We start from the raw sequence: 20,129 nt of genomic DNA, 5'->3' as shown, positions 1-20,129 counted from the left end.
AACGCAAACCGTATGAAATGTCTCACTTATGTACAGATTAGAGATGGATCGATCCGATATTACGTATCGGTATCGGTCCGATACTGACGTAAATTACTGGATCGGATATCGGAGAAAAATAAAAAATGTAATCCGATCCATTAAATATCAAAAAAGCACCTCACAAAACTTGCAACACCACGTAACTCGGCTCACAACCGTAGCACATCGGAGCAGTGTGGTCACGTGATAGAGCGGCTGTGTGTATTTGTAGTCTCGCTACCAAACCAGCATTTCATCTCCGAGGAAGTTATCCCAGAGAGAAGTAATGCAAGTGTGTAAGTTCATCTCTGAATGTTTGTAAAGCATTCCCACGTTAAGCTTAATAACCGATATATGGAGCGACTGCCTCTCTCTCAGGAGAGAGAGAGGCATATATATATATATATATATATATATATATATATATATAACACCCAGCAAGCCCCTGCGGGCGGTTTATCCTTCAAGCTCGGGTCCCCTACCAGAGGCCTGGGAGCTTGAGGGTCCTGCGTTGTATCTTAGCTGTTCCCAGGACTGCGCTCTTCTGGACAGAGATCTCCGATGTTATTCCCGGGATCTGCTGGAGCCACTCGTCTAGTTTGGGAGTCACCGCACCTAGTGCTCCGATTACCACGGGGACATATATATATATATATATATATATATATATATATATATATATATATATATATATATATATATATATATATATAAACAAAGAGAGGGAAGGTAGTCAGAACTGAGGGGATTGAACTACCAGAAAGCAACATTGCAGACATAGAGGACAGTTACAAGTACCTGGGGATCCCGCAGGCAAATGGGAACCATGAAGAGGCCGCTAGAAAAGCTGCAACCACCAAGTACCTGCAGAGGGTCAGGCAAGTCCTGAGGAGTCAGCTGAACGGTAAGAACAAGATCCGGGCCATCAACACCTACGCCCTGCCCGTGATCAGGTACCCTGTTGGGGTAATAGGCTGGCCAAAGGAGGAGATAGAAGCCACTGACATAAAGACAAGAAAGCTCCTTACCATGCATGGAGGGTTTCACCCCAAGTCCAGCACCCTGAGGCTGTACGCTAATCGGAAGGAAGGGGGCCGGGGACTGGTGAGTGTCAGCACCACAGTCCAGGATGAGACAACGAACATCCAAGAATACATTGGGAAGATGGCCCCAACTGACCGAGTGCTCAGTGAATACCTCAGGCAGCAGAAACCCAAGAAAGAGGAGGGAGACGAGGAACCATCATGGAAGGACAGGCCCCTGCACGGTATGTACCACCGGCAGATAGAGGAGGTGGCTGATATCCAGAAATCCTACCAGTGGCTGGACAAAGCTGGACTGAAAGACAGCACAGAGGCACTAATCATGGCAGCACAAGAACAAGCTCTGAGCACAAGATCCATAGAGGCTGGGGTCTATCACACCAGGCAAGACCCCAGGTGCAGGCTGTGTAAAGATGCCCCAGAGACAATCCAGCACATAACAGCAGGGTGCAAGATGCTAGCAGGCAAGGCATACATGGAACGCCATAACCAAGTGGCCGGCATAGTGTACAGGAACATCTGTGCCGAGTATAACCTGGAAGTCCCGAGGTCAAAATGGGAGATGCCCCCAAGGGTGGTGGAGAATGACCGAGCTAAGATCCTGTGGGACTTCCAGATACAGACGGACAAAATGGTGGTGGCTAACCAACCGGACATAGTGGTGGTAGACAAACAGAAGCAGACGGCCGTAGTGATCGATGTAGCGGTTCCGAATGACAGCAATATCAGGAAGAAGGAACACGAGAAGCTGGAGAAATACCAAGGGCTCAGAGAAGAGCTCGAGAGGATGTGGAGGGTGAAGGTGACGGTGGTCCCCGTGGTAATCGGAGCACTAGGTGCGGTGACTCCCAAGCTAGGCGAGTGGCTCCAGCAGATCCCGGGAACAACATCGGAGATCTCTGTCCAGAAGAGCGCAGTCCTGGGAACAGCTAAGATACTGCGCAGGACCCTCAAGCTCCCAGGCCTCTGGTAGAGGACCTGAGCTTGATATATATCATCCACAACACTACACACTAACTACACAAGACAACACATTAAGTACACACTCCAAACACGCTAAACGTCACAAATCTCTCACATCTCAAAACTCTCTCTCTCTCTCCGTCACTCCTAAAACTTCCCCCTCTTCCTAAACAACCAAATGTCATGGTGCCATATCATTTTTTGATTGGTTGACATTTTTCCACCAACACGAAAGGGCTGATTTTTGTTTGTTTTTTAATTTTTTTGGTCATATGCAGAGAGTGCTCGCTGCGCTGTCCTTAGACGTTAAACATGACGAAACTATTGAGAAAAAAACGCGTATATATCGTTTATCATGACTCTGGTTTTACCTCAGCCAAACAGCAGCATTCATGCGATTGTTTTGCCGCCTTATCTCGTGTTGTGCCAAAAAGTTATCGCCCAGATTACTTACAGCTACTTCCGTGCAACTGATATAAGATGCAGTAAGCTGAAGACAGCTTCAGCCGCCTGTTTGTTGAAAAATAGTAACACGACCGCACCGCATTTTCTTGTTAGTAACGGTAACGGCGTTGTAACGATAGGAATAGTAATTATTTAGATTACTCGTTACTGAAAAAGGTAACGTCGTTACTTGTGCAGAGCATTATTAAATCTGCCCTGTGGGCTCCGTTATTATTGAGGTCATACTCAAATAAGTATTTAGATTTTGTTTTAGAGCTCACATGGGAACCGCAATACAAAAGCAGACTGGGAATCAATATTTTTTTTTAAGTTACCTGATGGGTTTGCAGTGTTTCCGATATTATAGTCAAACTTTAGAAATGTGTTCATAATGAAGACGTGCAGTCATCTACTTCAAATCACCTTCATGTAGTTTGTTGTTTGTTCTTCTCTCAGTTCTGTACTATACAATGTTGAAATGTCAAAATGCTTCAGTTAATGGGAAAGTTGATCAATTGCAACACTGATAACAAGTCCACACAGTCTGTTTTACTTTAATGTCTAACTGTTGTGTTAGGTATATTTTGTATAACTCCCTACAGCTAGATTTAGGAGGACTGGGAAAGTACTAACTCTTGTCTCACTCTTTTTGTTTTGTTTAATTAATGGGGCTTAGAAAGATCGAAAGTCTCTTAGATTATTTTCTGAATCTTACACGACATAAAAATCACTTTAGTAAATATCTAGCATTTCATGGCATACAGGAAAAAAACATTTACACAATTACTGTGTAATTCCAATCCATGGATGTCGGGATCTGGTAGGTCAGCTGTAACATTCTTAAATTCAGTCTGACATTTGCTCGGTTATAGTTGAATAATGTAAACTTACCACTGTGATGAAATCGCCTTAGAAACAAGTTACAACTCAAACATGCATGTGTGACCAATGTGCTTTGCTACTTAAACAAAAAGCATAATGTATATCCTAACAGTATGGTAGCCATAGTCACACGCTCTGACAGCTTGCAGTTTGTAACCTGAGATCTCTGTTGCTGATCCTCAGAAAACTCCACAGATGTGAAGTTGGCATGCTACATTTTGATAGGAGTTGGAGCTTTCCCCATTCTCATAAGCTTCTTCGGTTGCTTGGGGGCCATTTATGAGGTCCGCTCTCTGCTGAGCCTGGTGAGTATGTGTGTGTACCGTCCCCATTTAGACATGATAATGAAAAAATATAAATGATGTAAAGGTTTTCCTGTCAATAGTTAACTTTTGCATCCTTACTGAAGACTAGTGGTGCAACGGATCAAAAATCTCACGGTTCGGATCGGATCACGGTTTTAAGTCATGGATCGGATCAATTTTCGGATCAGCAAACTTAACATAACTTATTAACTTATTTAAGTATTTTTTGCCAATTAAAAACATTCAACTCAAGACTCAATCCATGCAATACAGTACAGGGCTTTGTATCTACCACTCCGCTGTGATATAATGAGCGGTCACGGTCACGTAGCTTTCCGTTGCCCTGGAGGTCCACCCATTTGTAGTTAGGGCAACAGAAGATGCCTGGGACAGTTCAGCCATAACTTTAAACTTCTCCTGCTCATACATGCTTGGAACGATCTTGTCACGGAAGTGGACGCACAACGAGATATCATAGCGTGGCTCAAGCACGTTCATCACCGTTTAAACCCCTTGTTTTGCACAACAGAATACGGCCTCCCGTCTGCAGCTAACACCCCAGTAGCTTCTGTAACAGCTTTAGCCCGGTCAGACTGGGCATCAAAGGGCTGCTTAAATGCCGCAACCTCCTCTGCTCCTCCACTTGGACAGACCCACCACGCGCACCATACACATACTTTTTTTCCTTCGTTTTTGAATCTTCGGATCACGTGCGTACCAAACCGTGGAGTGGGATCGGTTCGGATTATGAATCAACCGTGATCCGTTGCACCACTACTGAAGACCATTAGCTGTGTTACTTTAAGAGCTTATTCAACTACTGCATGTTTTGGAAAGAACAGTTCAGCTAATCGCAGTACTTTAAGTCCAGAAGATTTCCACAACAATAAAAGTGTGTACGAGTTCACACAGAGAAACACATCAAACGATATGTTGACAATTCACCTGGAAGGGAGGTTCCATCACCTGGAGAGAAGTTCACATCAGTGTTTCCCAGAGTTCAAATAGAAGACACAACTTGGCATTAGCTATTGAGAGGAGATTGTGCATCACACCCTTGTGGAGTAATAGCTGCAAATACATTACTGAGGGAGACAAGGTAGAAGATAGCTGAAGAGAAACAAACAGAAAGGACATCAAAACAGTGAGATCTGGACTTTGGTATCTGCACGTGCGCTTACCAAACTATCTACCAACTTCCATTCTATCCAATATCATCATTCAGCAGCTACACCCAGGCCAGAGTAAGGCTAAACCTGGGTTAGTGTCTTGCATACTTGAAACATGCCACCGTGTTTTCCAGTGAGCACTTGTGCCCTTTTATCAGTACCGTTGTCATCCAGTGTTCAGCAGTCCACTGTAAATTTTTGTGGCTTTTTTTCTAGCATCTCTACAATGTTTCTTCTAAGTGTTGTGAAAGTAGTGATTGAGGCTTCACACAGCCAATTCTTCTTGATGATAGGAGACTTTGTCAATAAGCAGACTTTGTACATCATTTATTTACAATACTGTCAAAAGTTTTTCCCCCTTCCTGATTTCTTTTTTTTTTCCATCTATTTGTGATATTTAAATGTTTCAGATTATAAAACTAAATATATCTTATATATAAGACAAATATAACCTGAATAAATTCAAAATTGTCATTTCATTTATTAGGGGAAATAAATAGGGCCTCATTTGGTCAGTTATTCATCATTTGTGATTCAACAGTAAGAAAGAGACTGGGCAAAAAATGCTTTCACGTGAGAGTTCCAAGGCGAAAAGCGCTGCTGAGCAAAAAGAACACAAAAGTGTATTTGTCAAAAAAACATCTCGATCCCAACATTTTGGGGGAAAATATTCTCTGGACTGAAGGTTTGTGTCCTGTTACAACTGGTGTTACATCTGGTATCTGGTTACTAACACAGTGTTGCACAAAAAGAATATTATGCCAGAGTCAAACGTGGTGGTGGTAGTGTGGTGTTCTGCTTTGCAGCTTCAGGAGCTGGGTGACTTGTCATAATCGATGGAACCATGAGTTTTGGTCTCTACCAGAAAATTCTGAAGGAGAATGACAGGATGTTCAAGTGCTCTTGGGTTAGGATAATGAGTCAAAGCACACCAGCAGGTTCACCTCTGAAGTTAGAATCTGGACTTGAATCAGCTTGAGATGCACTGGCAGGACTTTCAGCAAGCTGTTCATGTTTGAAAACCCCAGCAGGGCTGAATTAAAATAATTCTGCAAAGAGTGGGCCAGAATTCCTTCCCAATGATGTGAAACACACATTGCCAATTATCACAAATGCTTAATTTTAGTTTTTGTTGCCATTAAAAATCAAACATTTAAAACATGGTTGCATAGATGGATGGATCTGAAATTTAACAATATATTAAAAAAAAAAAAAAACAGGAAGGAGGAAAAGACTTTTTATCTTCATATTCTGTTTTTTTAAAGTGAGCCACAGCGCTCTTAACTTAAAGAATGGCTGCCTCAGACCAACAAACAAACAGCTCTGAGCACAAAAGCTCTCTCTGAGCTCTCTTTTCTCTGTTGGCTCTTGACGGAGGCGGTCGCACTTTTCTCCTTCTCCCTCTCCCTTATCTTTCCTGCTTGGCTTCTCATCTTTTGTATAGTCTTGCTTATTCTCTGACCCTCAGAGAGTTTCTCAGTCTTGTTCTCTAAAACCTAAAGAATTATGGATTTGATCAACTGGTCCCGTAACGGAATTGACACCTTCCTGGGCTTGGGAGAGCCCGAGTGTCCTGCGGAGACGTTTGCTGCCGGATACTGGATGGTCGGTTGCGTCGTGTGTCTGGTGACGCTCTCGATGGAGGACATTGAACGACATCTACCAATTCGGAACCATGATAACAGAGTTCTGGCTGATTGGAGCTGGCTCGGACCCGGCTTATCGAAGAACAAGAAGCGGCTACAGCTGTTTAAAATCCCACAAGGCTGGCCGACATGACAGACGGTTGGCAGGACTGTGAGTGCTCAGACTGTGTTTTGAACGCAATATAGATAAGATCTTGGAGAAGAACAAAAAGAATTGAGAGAATTGGTGACCAGTGACGGACATTAGACCAATTGTAAAAATTGGATGCAGTTGTTTGCACTAAACCCAATCATTGTATAATATTCTGTAAAATAGTCAGATATCTATTCATATTAATGTACAGAATTCACCTGCTTGCTGCTACTACTGCACATTCACCCAGTGTATATACTATATATGTATATATATATATATATAATGTTCTTCCTCTACACCCCCCCCCCCCCCCCCCCCCACACACACACATTTTTGCACATGTCGAGGAGCGTGTCAGGCTACATTTCACTGTGTGTTATACTTGTATAACTATGCATGTGACAAATAAAGAACCTTGAACCTTGAACTTGAACTTGAACTCATTCATCTTCACTCATGCGGCTATCCCACTGGCGCCAGCTGAAGGCCTGCCAAGGTCTAAGCTGACTGGAACAACAAAAATCTCCATGATAACAGGATTGTTGTCAGGACTCTTTGTTCCTCCTTTAAGGCCGTCCGCGTTGATCGAAGATTGTTGACTTTTGCTTAACCGGGTGAAGGGACACTTTCTCTCTTTTTCTGTTCTCAAACTGATCTCCCTGTTGGAGCTCAGTCTGGGGGCAGTTCTTTCTTCTCCTCGTCTTTCCTCGTGTGTTTCCTTTGCTATACCTCTCTGACCTGTCTTCCCCATGTGATGTTTGTGTAATGTATGTATGGTCGGAGGGTAAGATGGCGCTGGCACGGCTGGCAGCCTGGGGAAAACTGCATTTGGATATGGAGTTTATTTGCTGCTCTCCCTCTTGACAACAGTAAAACATAATAGAGGGATATGCTTGTGTATGTACCACTAACTAACAGGTGGGTCTGACTGTTCAATTTCAATTTAATTCAATTCAGTTTTATTTATACAGCTGTTCACATGCCCCTAAATTTTTGTATTCACTGTTCTCTGTGATCCTCCTCAGTACTTCAGCGTCATCCTGCTCATCCTCATCACTCAGTTTGCAGCTGGTGCCCTCATCTACTTTCAGAAGGATGTGGTGAGTGATGGCATTTCAAATATTGCAAGCTTGAGTTCATCCACATGCTGTGATAAATGTACCCACCATGCAAAGAAAAAAATCTACAGTAGCAGTGTTCAGACTTAGTTATTTAGTTTGAGGTATTTCAGCCAGAAGTAAAACACAGTGAAAGCTTCATGGTTAAGAATAGTTTTTAAAGTGTTTACTATTTGTTTTTTCTTGGTTTATTTTGAGAGATGAGGGTTGAGGTTTTCTTTAGTTTATATCAACTGCAAAGTCAGTCCTTTTGCCAAATACGAGCTGGGTACTGGGTGTCAAAGCGTTTTATACTTTACGTTTTATACTTTTGCTCAGAGAGCCAGGAGATTGTGTTCACACAGACAAATGAAAGCAGAACACTACAAGAAAAAGGACGTCAGCTTTTACTGTATCTGAACTTCTGTTGGAAGGTCTTCTCAGCCACTGTCTGCTGCTCAAGTCCAGGCCAAACCTCCTTCCTGCTATGAGTTATTTCAGTCATTGGTCCAACAATAAATGCTTAGCTGATGTGAAGTGTTAAATAATGGCATACAAATACTTTGTTACTGTACTTTGAATTTTCACGTATCTCTGCTTTAACTGAGTAGTTCTCTTTATATTGACTCCCTACATTTTTGAACCAATATCTGTATTTCCTACTCTTTACATTTTCAGAACAGGCTCGTTAATTTTGATTTGACAGATTTAAGGCTTCAAACATCAAACCGATTTGATCCTAAACGGCAACACATGAAAGGCAGTGCTGTACGTGTAAATCCCAGAGGATGTCACATAACAGGAGGCAAAACCATGCACTATAGTTAGAGTTGAAAGTGGCTGAGAGTTTTGATTTTTTGGGGGATTTTTTGTTTTTGTTTTTTGCACAATGCTGGCATGACTGCAGGTCATAAGCGGTATTTCCCGTCGCTTCGATCATAGTGGCCAGCCTTGTGGGGTTTTGACCAGCTGTAATCGCTTTCTTTAATCTTTGATAAGCCAGCGCCGAGCCAGCTCTGATCAGCAAGAACCCTGTTATCATGGTTCCAAATAGGTATAAATCTTCTATGTCCTCAATCGACAGTCCCGCCAGGAAAACGCTGTGCCAATGCTGCCACTCATCCATCGTTTATCCGGCAGGAAATGTCCCTCCAGGACAATCAGGCTCTCTCGAATCCTGGCTTCTCGTCGACAAAAGGGTGTCAATTGGGTTGAGGGACCAGTTAATCAAATCCATAATTCTTTAGGTTTTAGAGAACAAGATGGAGAAGCTCTCTGAGGTTCTCTCTTAAAGTTAGTTGAGACTAGAGAAGGACATGAGAAGCCAAGCAGGAAAGATAAGGTGAGGGACACGGGGAAAGATGCGACCGCCTCCGTCAGAGCCAAGAGTTTACTGGAGCTCACATTAGAAATGATCGTCAGTTATGAGTTGTTTTCCCCACACTGAGCCATTACAATCAGTTTTAGGGTTCCCCCACCTGCTGTATCCCACTTTAACCCTGTACTCATTTTCCTGTTTAGAAGCAAAGTCACCCTCTACAATGTAGGCAACAGAAAATAGATTTTAGATTTTAATAGATTTCCTTCTTTTTCTCTGCTCATTTCTATTTAATTGGTTCAAGCTGAGGACAATTAGAATAAAAAACTCTGACTAAAATAAAGTTTGTATTCCCACTTGCTATTTTGTTATTACATTAACATAACAGGTTCAGTTAACTTTACACAAATAAGCTGTTTAAAAAAAACATCCTCGAAAGAGTTACTTTTTTACTTTGAGTGCATTTCATTCAGTACTTCAACATTTACTGGAGTACTTTTTAGGTATCTGTACTTCTACTTAAGTGCAGAATTTTTGTACTTTTGCTACCTCTGCAGTTCAGTCTCTACAGACGTTGTTTTGGCTGGTGATTTATTCTTCCTCATAATCTTTATGTATCAGAGTTGAACTAACTTCACATCTTGGGAGTTTGTAGTCATCGGGTGACTGAAGCCTATCCCAGCTGCCATATAGTGACAGACAGGGTTCAAACTGGACAGATCACCAATCTGACACAGAGAGACAGGCAACCACTCACATTCACACCTATGGGCAATTAAGAATCACCAATTAACCTAACCCCACAGGGTGTAGGTGTAGATAGCCTGGATCTTGTTCTTTTGCCTGGTCCTCTGCAGGTACTTGGTGACTGCAGCTTTCCTAGGGGGAGCTTCATGGTTCCCATTTGCCTGTGGGAACATGTAGCTGTCCTCAATGTCTGCAATGTTCAGTTCCATTCAATTTTATTTATGTAGCGCCAAATCACAACAACAGTCACCTCAAGGCGCTTTATGTTGCCTTCTGCTAGTTCGATCCCCTCAATTCTGACTACCTTCCCTCTCTTTGTTATCATCCAAGTACACTTCTCCAGTCCGAATGACATTGCAATGTCGTTGCGGTATATCCTGGTGGTGTGGATCAGCGAATCCATGTCTCTCTCTTGGCATACAGCTTTTTGTCATCCAGGAAGCCGGTGGCTGACAACTGCTCCGAAAGTCAGTATCCGTAGTCAGTCAACTCAGTGATCTCACTGAGGGGGTTGAGGCCTATGCAGAACAGCAGTGGGGACAGAGCATCTCCTTGGTAGATCCCGCACTTGATGGTGACTTGTGCTATGGGCTTGAGGTTGGCCTCCAGTGTTGTACGCCACATCCCCATTGAGTTCCTGATGAATTCTCTTAGGGTTCTTCTGCTCTTGTATAGGTCATTCCAGTATCCAGCTGTGGGGCATCGAGTCATAGGCCTTCTTGTCACAATCCAGGCAGTGCACAGGTTGGTCAGTCTGGTTTTGCAGTCTTGGGTAACTGCTCGGTCTACCAGTTGCTGGTGTTTCGCGCCTCTGGTATTCTTGCCATTTCCTTTCTATGCCCCGCTCATGTATTGAGCCATGTGCCTGTTCATCTTAGCCACTATGATGCCTGACAGGAGCTTCCATGTGGTGCTGAAGCAGGTTATTGAGACTGGTAGTTGGATGGGACCGGCCCTTTCTGGGGGTCCTTGAGGATCAGGACTGTCCGGTCTTCAGTTGGCCTTTTTCGATGTCTCTGATCAACTAGCAGCAGGTTCATTTGTGCTGGCAGACGCTCGTAGGGTGCAGGAGCAAAACTGTATTCTGTTAGCAAAGAGTGTAAACTAATATAAATTCTGGTGAAAAGTTTGGATGCAAATGTCTGCTGTTCAGCCTGAACAAAAAAAAGAGGCTTATTTTGAGATAAAACATCTGCTGACCTGAAGAAGCTGACTGCTCCTACAGTCCTTCTCTTTTTTCTTTTGTCTTTTTGCATTCATAAACTTTTTGAACTTGTGTAAAATAAGTATAGCTATGTTTTCCAATTATTCTCAGAAGAACCTTTTTTGTACTTTCTTGCAAATGAACTGTAATATTTCCAAGAAAGACCTACACAATATGTTAGTCATCATATTATAAATGAAGATAAGATAAGATAAGATAACCTTTATTAGTCCCACACGTGGGAAATTTGTTTTGTCACAGCAGGAAGTGGACAGTGCAAAAGTTATGAGGCAAAAATTAGAATACAATAAGAATAAATACAGTACACAGCTGTACAGAATAGAATAAAATAAAATACTATATACAGTAGAATAAAATAAAATAAATATACAATAAGATAAAAATAGAATACAAATACAAATACTATATACAACTGAGTAAAAATACAACGATGGGCTGTAAATATTGTTGTTATGATTGACAAAAACTCACATAGTCCTTCTAATTAATAAGATTTAAAGCATGCCACATTGAGAAATTTTTATTTTACTTAGCGTCTGGCATAGCATGTAGTGAGGGCGTTTTAATTTAGTTCATTTGAATGGTATCCATCCAACAATATATTCACAAAAAGAAGACACAAAAGAGACACATTGGCTCAAACATGGATACAGTGTGGGCATATTACGCTGCCTATATGTTTATGGTAATACATGTTTCACCAACTCTGGCAGCCTGCTGTCTTTCAGGTCAACGAGCAGATCTCCAAGGTCATCACTAAGGTACTGGACAAATACTCTGGGAACAGTTCAATCACAGAGCAGGCCTGGGACTTCATCCAGACTAACGTGAGTTGGAAGCATGGACCTGAAATACAAACCCATCAATAAAAATATCTTCAGTGGTACAAAATGGCAGAAATGTCCTAGCTAGAAACTAGAAGCACAGGAAAGTCCATTTTTAACAGGGGGAATTTGATGCTTTACACTTTGTAACTATACAGTTAGACTTGTTCTTGTCAGCTGATGCTGGAAAATGCATTGAAAACCTAAATGAGACAAAGAAGACAAATTAACTTGAATTTACGTTTTCTAAAGAGACTAGGCAAGGCAAGTTTATTTGTATAGCACAATTCAACAACAAGGTGATTCAAAGTGCTTTACAGAGACATTAGAAACAAGAACAAATAAAAAGCATGATTTAAAATTGATTAAAACAAGCAAACAAACAAAATTACTAATTAACAAACAAACAATCAAAACAGATAAAATCAGAAATAGATAAGATCAGTAGTTAGTGTAAGTTTTGAAATTTAAGCTTAAAGTGTGGATTTGGTGCTTTATTCAAATGCAGCTGAGAACAGGTGAGTCTTCAACCTGGATTTAAATAAACTGAGTGTTTCAGCTGATCTGAGGCTTTCTGGGAGTTTGTTCCAGATATAAGGAGCATAAAAGCTGAATGCAGCTTCTCCGTGTCTGGTTCTGACTCTGGGAACTGATAAAAGACCGGATCCATGATGACCTGAGGGATCTGGAAGGTTCATACTGGGTCAGGAGGTCACTGATGTATTTTGGTCCTAAACCATTCAGAGCTTTATAGGCCAGCATCAGAACTTTAAAGTCTATCCTCTGACGGACAGGCAGCCAGTGTAAAGACCTCAGAGCTGGACTGATGTGGTCCACTTTTTTGGTCTTAGTGAGGACTCGAGCAGCAGAGTTCTGAATGAGCTGTAGTTGTCTGACTGATTTTTTAGGTAGACCTGTAAAGATGCTGTTACAGTAATCAAGCCTACTAAAGATGAATGCATGGACTAGTTTTTCCAGGTCCTGTTGAGACATCAGATCTTTTATCCTAATGAGAATCTGTCTGAAATATATTATAAAATTTATTTTGTACTCTGAGCAATAACAATCTTAATTTCCACTGAGCTCAGGAGGTAGAGCAGGGCATTGGAAGGGTGCTCAGGTAACGTAGTAAAGGGTTAAAAGGACCAGTACTTTTGCCTTTTACCACTTCTCCATCAATGTGTTTCCAAAAGAAGGTAATGTAGCTTAAAATAGCTCTCTAGATTTCTCTTTTCAGCCAGTTTCTTCTGAAATAATCAGATTTCATTTTTATATGAACAGATTCTGTCACTTGTGACAAAATAGCTTTGCAGTCTTGACTTAATATCAACCTTTAATTTTCAGTAATCTAAACCTCAGTTATTTTAATCAGCAGATTTCCTGAGTTTAAATTTTTGCACTGTTAGTGTGTAGTCACCTTATCTCAACACACTTACGATATAATGTTTAATATAAGATAGCTGCATGTTGTAAATACTCCATTTGACTGCATTGTGTGGATCTTAAAGGCTTCCAGACATCTGTAATCACAGAAAATTCTCACACTACATGAGAGCAAACTGAGCATTTAACTTGTCTAATCCTGGTTCACACCAGTGTTTTCCAAGTGAAACAGTAACTAGAACTAAGGTTTGCGTGATGTCAGAACCTCCCCGGCAACATGTTGACATTAACAGGAATTTCATTTCATTTCAAAATATGAAAGTAGATTAATAACATTTGTAAATAAAATACTTTGATATTTTCTTCAGAAATGTTTACATTGGTGTTAAATTGAAAAACATGAAATCAGGCCAAAAGTAGCTGTTCCAGAATGATATGTGTCAACCCCTTCATCAGCCGTGCCAGTCAAACGTCCTTGAGAGTAAAACATTGGCTGTTACAAATGAAACCTGTGCTTAACTCTCCCCATCTGTAGATGGAGTGTTGTGGCTGGATTGATCGTACAGATTGGAGTGGTAACATGGTCATCGTCAACAGCTCGCAGCTGCTGTTTCCCTGCTCCTGCCAGAACATCTCACTTATTTCTGGAAACTTCTCTGACAGTGGATTCTGTGAGGCTAAGACACCTGACTGGCCTGTATACGATGTGGTAAATGGTGTTTTCCGTTCATCTCACATACTTGCTGTCTCTTAGATGCATTTCCAGTCAATAAGGTTCTTGTCTTAATCAGGGATGTGCCGCCAGCGTGGAGAGGTGGCTCCTCACCAACATTGGGGTTGTGTTAGGCATTTGCCTTGGAGTGACTCTTCTTGAGGTACAACGTCATTAACTCTCATTCACCTATAACTAGCTGGGTTTCCATGAAAGTAGTTTACAGAAACAAACAATATGCAAAATAATACCTGTTACAGTTCAACATCACTAAAGTGGCTTTTTTTGTGAAACCTTTGGATGTGTCTGGATTCTTTGTTAATCATAAAATGTTGTTAATTAAAGTCAAATACAATTTTAATAAAACAAGCAGCTGCACCTTCATGTCATTGTTGAACACACCGAGTAATCACTCAGTGAAGGCTGAGCAGTTCCTCTATTTACAGTGTTGTGACACAAAGCTCTGATGTTTTCTTTGCTCTCACACACTTTCATACACTTCTGTGGCGTTACGCTATGCTGAACTTTTTCACAAATTTCTGACAATTTTTTGTCACAAATATTTGTTTTGAAGAAGAAAAAAAAAGCAAAGTTCACCAACAATTATGTTCTTCGATGCAAAGTGAGTGGAATAAAGACTCTTTGTGTTATTAGTTTACTGTGTTTTTTAATGTTTGCTACTAAGAATAAGCTCATATCAGACTGGAGAAATCTTGGTAATTCCAATGTATTGAAACTGTAGATTGAGTTTGTTCAAGATGAACAATCTGAGTTGTTTATGAATAAATAACTTAAAAATGAGAAATTTCAAAGTGTCTTTCTCTGGTCAACAGCTGCTGGGGATGATCCTGTCCATCTGCCTGTGCAGGAACGTCCACATGGAGGATTATACCAAAGTGCCAAAATACTGAAGCTCAGCGGAGGAAGTTACATTACTGAACTCAAGAAACACACAAATAGGGAGCAAAGTATTTGGCGAAATTGTATCCAAGGGTAATAATGAAATATGTCTATTTTTTTCCTTAGATTTTATTCGATTTTATCCTCTAAGGCTTTTTGTCAGTCTGGTTTTATTTTAAAAACTTATAGTTTTGAACTTTGGATCAAAGCGCAAAGCTGAAAAATGCTGAGAGGACACTGGGTTAGAGGAGATTAATAAAGAAAGGTGTCGTACTGGAGGATTTCTTTCCCTGCCAGTGTTGCTGGTTTCCACAGTGCCAACTTGCTGCTGCATGCTTTTAGTTTCCCTTGAAAATCTGAAAGTAAACCATCTGTGCATCTGTAATAGTGAAGTGAAAATGGATTCACCTTTCCTTTGGAGGCATTAATGAGCAAAATTAGCCATTGAAATTTCAAAATTTTAAAACTTTCCAGTTTGGCCATCATGTTCGTTTTAGGTAAACAGCTGTGAGAAATTCAACCAATGGAATCATTTCAGAGATTTTACCCTTTATGGTTAATCATTCCAATGCTTTTGACAATATACTGTAAAAGACTGAATTTCGAATGAAACACAAACTATTGTTAGCAAATCATTCACAAAAATATATATGCATGTATCTCACATGATGGCCATTTGAAAAAGAAAAAGAGAAAAAGGAATTCCTGTGTTTGTATCTACTTCTAATGATAAGATGCCTGCAGCACTGTAAAAATGTCGAGAAAAGCAAAGTTTTGACGACTCTGGAAAGTCCACTCGGTGGATGTTTTGTTTTATTTTTATATGCCAGTGTTTTGAGTTATTGTGTAAAGTTATAGTAGTTTGTCTGGAATTTAAGTGTTTATTTGTAAGAATTTGAGTCCCCAAAGTATTCCTTCCAGTATTTTCTATGGCAGCAGGTCTCTCCTTCAATTTTTAAACGATGTTCTTTCCCATTCTCCTAATTGCTTTTAAGTCTGAAAATAATAAAGGAAATAATAAGGTACTAAAAAGATACTTGTCTTCTAAAAGTGTTGCAGTTTACTATTGGCATTTTTAAACAAGCAAATAGAGCCTTTTTAGGTTGAAGTATGGAACCTTGTTTAATCCAGACGTTTGAGAAGAGTAGCACATTAATTGTAACCACTTGTGAACTGTGTGACATGATGGGACTATTTTTTAGCACGGATCCTTGGCATTCATTTGTGTACAATTTTAATTTCAAGCCAGTATGTGGTTTTCTCAGTGGCCTGTTTTTTGTTTTGTTTTGTTTACAGTCGCATAAATACCATCCCATTAACCTTGTAATGGTTTCTAAGACACAAAAGGATACATCTGTTTAGAAGTACATGGCCTTCTTCAATTATAGCTTGTTGGTGTCATAAGTATGTACTCACAAATGGATTCATATTTCATTTTGCCAATAAACTGATTACAGTACTTCAGTGTGATTCCTTGTTGCTCACGATGTTGTTAATATATATATTTTAAATGTAGTGTAAATTTTTTTTCATGCTCTCTAAATGTCTCTAACTCAGAACTTCATCTCTGACAACATTGTTGTGGCTGTTGTTCTTAGATTAGACTGTTTATGCACCTACATAAGTTTATCCTGCAGTCTAAAAGACTGCATTCATTCTAATGACCAGCAGGGGGCGTCTCCTGATTGCAAATAGGAGCAATCAGGAGAATAGGAAAACGGCCCTCGGCCAGTTTTTCCTACATGGTAAAAAAAAATACAGTAGTAAATGAAAGAAATCTGTCAGCAAGACTCTTTGGTCTTAAATTATATGAAGTTAATGTGTAAAATTAACATAATCTATAGTTTAATAACTCAAAGTGCTTTATATAACATACCTCATCCTCCCATTCATTCAAGCAGCCTTTTATTTCTCTTCTCCTTAAGTGCTTTCTATAGCATACACGCTACAATGGATGGACTGGAGAAAAACTTGGGGTTAGCTGGAGCAGCCAGGGATTTAACAACTAATATTTTGATCAGTTGATGACCTGCTCTACCTCCTGAGGTACAACCAAGGCACCGTGTTTATCAGTCTCACGGCTTGTGCAAAGAACGCTTCCAGCATCCTGGTGGTTCTGCAGCTGATGCTCCTGTACCTCTTGCCAGGGGTGGTGGGGGTCTCTGATGATGGAGATAGCTCTGCGTATGCAGCACTGTTTGTAGATCTCCTCCAGAGACGAGAGAGGGGCACCAACAATCCTCCTGGCAGTCTTAACAATCCTATTAAGTTGTCACTTCTCATTGGACAAACCAAGATGTCAAACTTTGTGTCAGGATGTTTTCAATGGTACAACCATTATGGTAAAACTGTTACAATTAAAAGCCATGAGGAATGGCCCATGGTCAAAGGAAACATTGATTTCACTTGAATCTCTTCCTTGTCCCTCTGTCTAGTTTCTTGCCGCATTAAGTACACCCTCCTCACCTATATAACAGCAATCTCCTGGAACTGCCAGGGTTTGGTACCAATCATTGCTGATACTGATGTTATTGCTGCAGTGGTTTTCACTGTTGCCTCACAGCAATAAGGTCCTGAGTTTGACTCCACTATCTATTTTCAGTTCTCTTTGCATGTCCATGTTTGCATGGGTTTCCTCAGGGTGCTTCTACATCCCGCTACAGTATAAAAACATGTCATTAATGGGGGTTATGTTTCTAAATTGGTTATTTGGTGATTCTAAATTGCCCATCGGTGTGAATGACTCTTGCATCATATTGGTGAACTATCCAGGGTGTACCTCACCTCTCGCCCTGTGGTAGATGGGATAGGCTCCAGTGCCCCCACAACTCGATGAGCAGAAGAGAGTACAGAAGAGAATGGTGATTCGGCAGCAGCTACCCGGACATATGTTGGTTAATTTGACAAGGTTTGCTCCATCTGTTTCGATTTCATCTGTTTTCTTTTTCTCTTTTAGCTTTTCAGCTCCACTGTTTTGCTTTTGTTTTTCCATCTTTATCAAACACTTCATCCACACCAAATTCTATTCTAGGAGGTGTGGGTGTTTGCAGAGACAGCTGGAAAAGCTGTCGAGAGCAGTCGAAGCACCGAACAGGAAGCTGTGTGGCTGAGCTGCCATGAAGAAAAGCATCTAGTGTTTTGACACGCTGTAAAAATGAACTGTGTAACTATAATTGAACGCTGTGTGGGTCCGTGGTGTGTCAAAGACACTAACTCTGCTTTTATATTAGGCTTCAAACTTCCCTTCTTGCTAAAGCATATAGTTAGGGCTGGATCCGGTGACCCTGAATCCTCCCTTAGTTATGCTGCAATAGGTGTAGACTTGACACATTGAGTATTTCTTCTCCAGTCACCTTTCTCACTCACTATGTATTAACAGACCTCTCTGCATTGAATCATATCTGTTATTAACCTCTGTCTCTCTTCCACAGCATGTCTTTATCCTGTCTTCCTTCTCTCACCCCAACCAATCACAGCAGATGGCCCCGCCCCTCCCTGAGCCTGGTTCTGCCGGAGGTTTCTTCCTGTTAAAAGGAAGTTTTTCCTTCCTACTGTCGCCAAAGTGTTTGCTCATAGGGGGTCCTTCAATCCTTCAGAATTTGTCATCCGTCAGTCGATGTGGTTGTGTTGATCAGTTTGAATTGTCTCAGTAGAGAGCCATCGTTTTGCAAGTGCTGATTGGGTCAGTAAACCTGTAAAACTGGGTTTCTGTAACACAGAGTAAATCAATTTTTTGATCAATCATTAAATCATTTACTGATAAGAAGAGAGAAAAGTTTTACACTTAAGCTTTGTACTCTTTGCTGCAGTTGAGGATATTATGGTGTTTTTCTTTGTGAATTTTTATGTTTAAATCATTTGTTTTTCATTTTTGGTTTGTTAGTGGGGTTTTTTTTTTGGTGGTCTGGGAGCAGATGCAGTCTTTATCTATAAAGCCTACATAATTTTTTGGACACCACTCAGACAGCCAGTAATTTAAGGAGAGCACGTGGCTAAACATGTCCCTCCTGGTCCGATTGGGAAGGGGACAAGAGAAAACTATGACATAGTTTTCACAAAGTTACACACCGATTAAATATTAATTGTAATGAACTCCAATTGACGTAACCAGGTGTCAAGTGTGATGCTGACAAAAATGATAATTTGACATCATTTACACGTATCTTTAGTCAGTAGTTTCAGGGTTCCTTCAGTGTCTGGCGACTGGAAGACATTTCACTATGGTTGCTGGTGTTTCCAGCTTCACATGCCTCAAAACAGAATTGAAAATACCAGCGTTTGTTCCTCGGCAGGTGAGTGGGGGAAAACGATTAGAGACATGAACAGTTTACTGGGGCCTTCTGTTTAGGACTACACTTCCTCTTCACCGTCAGCCAGCCAGCCTGTTTTCCCAGGTATTCAGGCCCATCTGCTGGCTATGCTACGTTCGTCTACACTGGTACAGTTGAAGATGACATATTTCACATTTCAATGAAGTCCATTTTTTTATATTCCTGCAAATCCTGACCCTGTAAAGGAAAATCAAATATCATCTGATCCTGGGCATCTCAACAGTGATCACATTACAAACAATGAAGTCAGTATAACCACTGAACAAATAGGCTGGTCCATTTGAAGATCTTCTTACAACTCGTATGAGGAAAACACCAATGGTACAGAAATGCCATAGGATCACAAGGACAGGGAAAAAACATACTCTGAGGAACTTGAGCCCTCGCCCAATAGTGGTGACCTTTCTCTTAGCTTGGCAAACCTACAGTAAGGGTAAAGGATTGACATAAGACAAAACATGATTCCTCTACTGTGGCAGAGTTGTTGGGACAATGTTTAGTAGCAGTTTTCATGTATTTTCTGTGGTATGATTTGGTGACTGTTTCTATCCGGTTGTTCAGTCTGACGTCACTAGCCGTGTCTGGGTCTAAACTCCGCTGCAGGTCCATATATCAAACGATCACTGTGGCATTACTGAGAGTTGAAAAACTGTCTAAAGTCTTTCATCTTTAATAAAATGATCAGCGTTCTGCTCTACCAGGTGTAACAATTGAGTTTAACATCCAGGCATCCATGAAAACGGAATTTATGACATTTAACGGAGTTAGAAGTTAGCAGGGAGTTAGCTCGCTAGCTTCTATCTAAATACAATATAGCATGTCCTGACTGCGGGGTTTTGGAAACAAATTCAAACGTACAGCTCTGTTATCACTTCCAGCATAAATGAAGACAGAAAACTAAACAGCAGTGACGTTTGTAGGGTTACTGAAGTTGGGCTAGCTGGTATATAATGATGTGCTGCGTGACCGCTAGCGACACAGCT

General features: G+C 40.8%; 1 protein-coding gene and 1 pseudogene across 2 annotated transcripts in view; one reads left to right on the top strand and one right to left on the bottom strand.

The window, feature by feature from the left end:
- The window catches only part of LOC146583857 (CD82 antigen-like), a 44,118-nt gene extending 27,844 nt beyond the window's left edge, over positions 1-16,274 (top strand). For both annotated transcript variants that reach the window (XM_085278465.1, XM_085278472.1), the window contains 6 exons: positions 3,537-3,658; positions 7,635-7,709; positions 11,725-11,823; positions 13,739-13,912; positions 13,995-14,078; positions 14,749-16,274. In XM_085278465.1, coding sequence (XP_085134591.1) covers positions 3,537-3,658; positions 7,635-7,709; positions 11,725-11,823; positions 13,739-13,912; positions 13,995-14,078; positions 14,749-14,826 — 632 coding nt within the window. In that variant the 3' untranslated portion in view covers positions 14,827-16,274. The remainder of the gene's footprint in view (positions 1-3,536; positions 3,659-7,634; positions 7,710-11,724; positions 11,824-13,738; positions 13,913-13,994; positions 14,079-14,748) is intronic.
- Positions 16,275-18,680: 2,406 nt separating this feature from the next.
- Positions 18,681-19,659, bottom strand: LOC146583856 (uncharacterized; annotated as a pseudogene).
- Between the last annotated feature and the right edge of the window lie 470 nt (positions 19,660-20,129).

Source organism: Mchenga conophoros, linkage group LG1, assembly GCF_057382185.1.
Source record: "Mchenga conophoros isolate Kocher_MC1m ecotype Shallow Benthic linkage group LG1, M_conophoros_male_GT1.1, whole genome shotgun sequence".
Classification (NCBI taxonomy): Eukaryota; Metazoa; Chordata; class Actinopteri; order Cichliformes; family Cichlidae; genus Mchenga; species Mchenga conophoros.
This window is presented reverse-complemented; position numbering and strand designations above follow the sequence as displayed.